This window comes from Vicia villosa, unplaced genomic scaffold, assembly GCF_029867415.1.
Source record: "Vicia villosa cultivar HV-30 ecotype Madison, WI unplaced genomic scaffold, Vvil1.0 ctg.000320F_1_1, whole genome shotgun sequence".
Classification (NCBI taxonomy): Eukaryota; Viridiplantae; Streptophyta; class Magnoliopsida; order Fabales; family Fabaceae; genus Vicia; species Vicia villosa.
In genome coordinates, this window is record NW_026705142.1 from 486,427 (window position 1) to 492,763 (window position 6,337).

General features: G+C 35.1%; 1 protein-coding gene across 1 annotated transcript; it reads left to right on the forward strand.

Moving 5' to 3' along the window:
- Nucleotides 1-983: 983 nt before the first annotated feature.
- Nucleotides 984-6,097, forward strand: LOC131626756 (uncharacterized). Its single transcript, XM_058897597.1, has 11 exons — nucleotides 984-1,907; nucleotides 3,124-3,406; nucleotides 3,490-3,696; nucleotides 3,775-4,023; nucleotides 4,100-4,711; nucleotides 4,793-5,016; nucleotides 5,094-5,258; nucleotides 5,344-5,448; nucleotides 5,535-5,601; nucleotides 5,686-5,784; nucleotides 5,877-6,097. Exons 1-11 carry the CDS (start codon nucleotides 1,102-1,104, stop codon nucleotides 5,964-5,966), a joined length of 2,907 nt encoding a protein of 968 aa, XP_058753580.1. The 5' UTR covers nucleotides 984-1,101; the 3' UTR covers nucleotides 5,967-6,097.
- Nucleotides 6,098-6,337: the final 240 nt, after the last annotated feature.

A 6,337-nucleotide genomic window follows, 5' to 3' on the forward strand; every position in this document is an offset into this window, starting at 1 on the left:
GTAATATTGTGCATTGGAAGTCACTATCATAGATAAAAGGTCCGCTTTTAAATTTTGCTTCATTGAGATGTGATGTATTTATGATTTTGGGAACATTGCCATGAGGGTCTTTACCTTTGCTAAATATTGTTTCATGATAATATATCTGGCGTAATGTTCACCTTAGTCTTTTGGCGTCACCAACTGCGATTCGTACTTAACTATTCGTAAGAAAACTTCATTTTCCGCTTAATTGTTGGAAATGGGGAACTCGAACCTACTTGCAACTTAAAACCGTGATTATTTTTCAACACAATTCTACATCACTTCCCTCTACGATGGATCCAACCACAAACACTGTCCACTTGGTTAATTAATTTGGCTCATGATACTAGTATTTGTGATAAGATCAACTAATACTTGAGCCTTTAGTGCTTTTCTTGATTTGTATCAAATGTCAAACTAGGAGAGTTTCTATTGCCCAATTCAACATTCATGTTAAATCTAGCTGCAAGAGTAAATACTCCATTCGTCCCAAAATAAGTGTCATAGTTGACACTTTCACACATATTAAAAAAAGTGATAAATGAAAGAGAGAATGACAATTTTATCAAATTATTCTAATTAATTATTGATATATTCTAATCATCATCAATGCAATATGAAAGAAATATAAATTATGAATATTAATTAGATGGTACAATTAAAAAATAAAAGTAAAAATTACATTGAAAACTAATAAATAATAACGATATTAATTTCATTTATTTTGTGACTGATTATAAATGCGACATTTATTTTGTAGAGAGCGAGTATAAATAATTTATTTTGAATACCATGGGATGCACTCAAAAGTAGTGCCTTCATATTTTTGGAAAAAGAAATAAAATTTGAGTATTTTTGTGACCGTTTGATATTAATCAAATGGTCACAATTCTTCTCACTTTCTCACTGTTTAAAAACCTGCATTTAACTAACCGCAGTATATATATAAGCTCCGCTTTAATACCGCATAAGCCCTAGCGTTGTAAAACACTCCTGCAAAATTTGCAGACTCACGAACTTATAACACCACCTGATTTAATAAAACACAAATTCCAATAATCAACAACACCGTGATTCATGAAACCCCTCCCCAGAACTCGTCCGTCTCCGTCCACCGGTACCGGCGACGGCTGGTCCGAGGAGGCCACATTCACACTCATCGACGCCTGGGGAAAACTTTACAAGACGCTTAACCCTAGAAACCTCCGTCAGTATCACTGGAAGGACGTCGCAAAAGCCGTCAATGACAATCACGCCTTCGGCAGAAAAGCGCGCCGCACTTTCGATCAGTGCAAAAGCCGCATCAACGCGCTCAGGAAGAGGTACGATACCGAGAAAGCTAGGGTTTCTGATTCCGGCGATTACGATAACGCATGGCCGTTTTTCGACAAAATCAGTTCCGTCATTGGAGATCCTTTACCGGTGAGGAAGCTTTCGCCGCCGTCTGTCACTCCTGTTAGGGCTTCTGCATGGGCGCTTGCTCCGGTTGGTCGTCGATCTCGGACTCAGAGTCAGAGCAGTCTGAAACGACCTGCGCCGGGGATGACATCGACTTCGGAGAGCTTGGATGAATCGCGTTTTAACCGAAATTTAGCTGCCTTTGCTGCTGCGGCTGCTGCGGCCGCGGAAGAAGAGATTGATGATTCGAATTCGGATAATTCAGATTCAGATGAGTGGGAGTTGAGCAATGAGAGCCAGAAGAGGAATAGGGGAAGAAATGATATGGAATTAGGGCATAGAGAGGTTGCAAGTGCGGCAAAGAAGTTTAGTGAGATACATGAGAGAGTGAACACGCAGATTAAAAATGTGGCTTTGGAGAAACAGAAGATGCAATTTTCAAAGGATTCTCAGAGGATGCAGCTTCGTAAAAGCACACACTCAAAGTAAGCCTATTCTCTTTCTTTCTTTCTTCTTTCGTTGTTTTCTTCATTGATATGTTACTTTTAATTATTATTATGTTGATTTTGTTTTGTTGTCTTGTTTAGTGTTACTGTTGGGTTGATGTAGAATTGTGGATTGTTTATGATAGAGTAGAAAACATTAATAGTTCTTGCTTGAAATGAGAATTTTTCATTTTGTAGTATTTGGTGTATTAGATATGTTGTTGAAAGATGAGTGTGTGGTTCGAGATATTGAATATGGCGAGCTTATGTTAAGAATTTACTTCAAAGAATAGCTATTAGCTAAATAGATGAAAAATTGGGAATCGGAAAGAACAACTCTTTTGAATGATATGCTCGAGCTCTAATGATCATATATTGTAGATAAACGAGTTTGAAAATTTGAATGAGTACTTCAAAGGTGGGATATCGCGCTACGAAGTGAGTGATGGTGATGGTTATTCCAATTGTAATGTAAGCAGAAAGGGTCAACTTGCAAAAGTGTTATTGTATCTTCCAATAATCACAATGTTCAAATGATTATTTGCTAATATAAATGATGCAAAGAATATTTTATGGCATGTAGACGGAATGAAATGTGATTCATCATGTGATTAATTTTTGTTACGGGAGAAAGTTGATGACCTGTTTCTTAATTTCAGAAATTTTTCAAGAAAGATGGGCTTCGACTTGCAATAGATAAAATGGTAGTTTATTAGTAATTATAGTTCATGGTATTTTCTTCAAGTTATCTCCAAACTACCTACTTGCACAATTGCATTATATTATGTTGTATATGATGATTTTGGGCCTAAGGCAGCCAACAAATGACACAAGTATTTATCTAAGTCTCTTGATTGAAGAATGTGTTTGATGGGTACTCCTGTGATTACTTGACACTTTTATGATCATAAAATAGATACGAGAGAATATTCAAACTAGACCATCTTAGAAAATTAAACCGTAATTTTTACTTTAATTACTTATATGTGATGGTTTCATTCCAATAATTAAGTATATAGATGATGGTTTTATTTGAATAATATTTATTTGATTTCTTACAATGGTTTTTATCCATATTAGTTTATCTTAATAGTAATTTTTACTGTTATTGCTTATAGTAAATTGTACCAATATATGATAGTTTTATCGATTTTCTCATGTTATTTATCCATTATTTAGAGGGGCTATTGACTATTATTATTTTTTGTTTAAACAGACACATGGATGATCTCTTAGCTCATTCCAAAAGTGGTTTAGATACTCAGTCTACCAACAGAAAGCGTAAACGTGGTCCCACACAAATGAAAAAGCTAGCAGTTATTGATGGACAAAAGATACCGATTGAATTTGATCAATTAACTGGTAAACCGTTGGGGGAAAACAAGACAAAGTTCAAGAGTTATTTGGGTTTCCTTAGTCGAAGCAAAATCAGTATTTTGATTAATGAATGGGATTCTGTAGATGAGGACGTCAAGGATGACATTTGGACAACCATCTTGGTAATTGTAATTATGTTTGAAAATGTTGTATTTAACTATCTTATTATCAGTCACTAACTTCTCCATTTTGTCGTGCAATGTAGGAAGTATGGGATGTTCCTAATTCTGGGTTCTTACGAAAGAAATTGATGTCATATGTGGGTGAACGGTGGAGGGGATTTAAGACTATTTTGACTTCCAAATATGTACATGGAGAGTATAGTGATAAATCTCCTCTTGAGGTCTATAGTTTTCTCAATGAAGAAATATGGGAGGCGTTTGTTCAATCGCGATTGGACCCTTCCTTTCAGGTTAGTTGAGTTTATAATTTAGTTGGTCAACCAAATTTATTTTTAGTATTAAATTTAATTCGCGTGTTTGCGTAATAGGAGATAAGAAAGAAAGCGCAAATCAGTTCTTTTCTAAACAAACACCCTCACAGACTGTCTCGTGGGGGATATGAGTTGCTCCAGGAGAAGATAATGCAAGAGAAATCAAAACAAAAAGACGAATCATTGGGAGATTCAGTAGCTGCACCTCCATCTCCACCAACACGCCATGAACAATGGAAGAAAGCTCGGCAAAATGCATCAGGAGATTACATAACAGAGGACACACGCATTGTTGCCGAGAAAATTGTAAGCAAATATACAACTCTAATTTTGTAGTTATGCAACTATCTCACAATAATGTTTTTAAAATTATATGGTGTAGGATTCTCTTGTTGAAAAAGCATCTCAAGGAGCTTTTGTTCCACAAGGACGTAAAGATATTTTGGCAGAAGCCATTGGCCGACCTGACCACTCTGGTGGTGTTCGTGGTGTTGGTCGTGGTGTCGGTATTCGACAATACTTTGGGCCACAGTCACGTGAAGCCTCCACTCCATCTGTTTTTAGTAGCCAACAAATAGAGGCCATAAAAGTGGAGCTTACTCAACAAATTAGAGAGCAATTGATGCAGGATTTGTCATCTATGGGTTTCTCTAAGAATATACCAGCTTCTTCTCCTAATACCATTGTGCCTGCGAGCCCGAAGGGCAGTCACTCCATTGAGCCGCCTATAACAGAGGAGGATGAAATCCCAAAACAATGTGAATTGTATGTTGATAATTTAATTCATGCCGTGGCCTTTGGTAATGTTTACAAGTTAGGGCCCACCATACATAATCAAATGCTAGAAAATGATATGGTGAGGGTTGTGGTTAACGAGGTCCTAGATGCAAATGCTCAAGTGCCTATGCCCACAGATGAAGTGGAAACGGTTGGGCATGCTCTTAACAATTTCATTCAATGGCCGAAAAGACTTGTGCAAATTATTTCTGATAAGGTATTCATTACATTTTCCTTGCACTATATACACTTCAAACCTCTTAAATATGTTAACTAATGTTCAGTCCTAATTATATAGGATGCTGATGGATCCGGGGAAGAGGACGTTTCAGCCAAAAGCTTGGACCCTAAACTAGATTCCGTTCAACAATTGGTTTTAAAGGCAATGTGTATGTCAGAATCTATAAAGCTCGAATTGGAACACGAAAGGATGAAGTTTCTCTGGCTCTCACAGAGAGATATTATGGAATTGTGTATGGGTAAACAAGAGTTATCCATAACTATTCTACGACTGTGGTTAACGTAAGTACAATTTTTTTTATAAGTTTCGCTAACTAACTAATGATCATTTACAATTAATATTTATTTCAATATTTTAGGTATTTGAATCGCCTTTCTATTAATATGGGTAAGAGTGACCTGTATGGATTTATTGATCCATGTTTTATTCAAAGTCCACATGATCCAACTAAAGCTGAAACCTACATACAGAATAAGTTATACGATGATAAAAAAGAGTGTTACCTAGCTCCTTATCACAACAAGTAAGTCCATGTTGATTATAGTACATTGCTTGTAATTGAGAGAATTGTATTCAGCACATATCTAACGATTTGTTCTTCAATGTAGTCGTCAATGGCAATTGCTCATTGTTTGTCCTAAGAAGAATAATGTAGTATTCCTATGTTCGAAGGAAAGAAAGCCAGATAACAATATTGTTCGCACTATAGATACGTAAGTGTTTAATTTGTTTGTTATACATGGACTCTGATATGTTTTATGACACATACATAACTTTAATTGATCTTTTATTATCTTAGAGCTTTGGATGGATATCATAAGCGGCAAGGTGTTCAAAAGAAGAAGCCAACATGGAATGTCCCCGTCGTAAGTTTTCTAAACTTTCACTTTGTAGAAGTTACTTAATGTAAAATTTTTAACTAAAGATTCACCTTCGACATTCAAATTTAGTGTCAAAGACAGCCTGGTACTTATGAAAGCGGCTACTATATTATGATACACATGTTGAACATTGTATCTGATGGTATTATTGATCCATGGAAAAAGAAGGTAAGATAATTTTTTAACAAGTTATATTACTATTTAGTTGTGTTATTTTAATGTTGATGTGTTAATCTTATGTTATTTCAACATTCATTTAGGTATTTGGAAATTCAGAACCATTCCATGAAGATGAACTTATAAACGTTCGACAACGTTTCGCTAGTTTTATTCTTGAGTATATGCTATAAATTTAAAATGTATGACAATGAATCTCTTCATTATGTTGTTAATTAACAGTGGAGTATGTTTTTGTTGAAACTTTTTTTGTGTGCCTGCGTATCTTCAGCATCATATTGGAACATTTCTTATTATCCTTCAAGATTGTATAATAGTTCTTTATGGATTGAAACTTCATATATAAAATATGTTAGGTGGTTTATAGGTTAAAACAATTCAATTCGAGTTTGTTAATTGAAGTTAGTCAAAAGTTATTTGAAAATTTTCTTCTTAATTGGTTAATTCATTTGCTTGTTTTATCATGTTCATGTGAAACTAGTTTTGATTCAATTTCAATAAAGTAGAGGTGTGAAAATATCATTCATAATTAGCCATCTCTCTT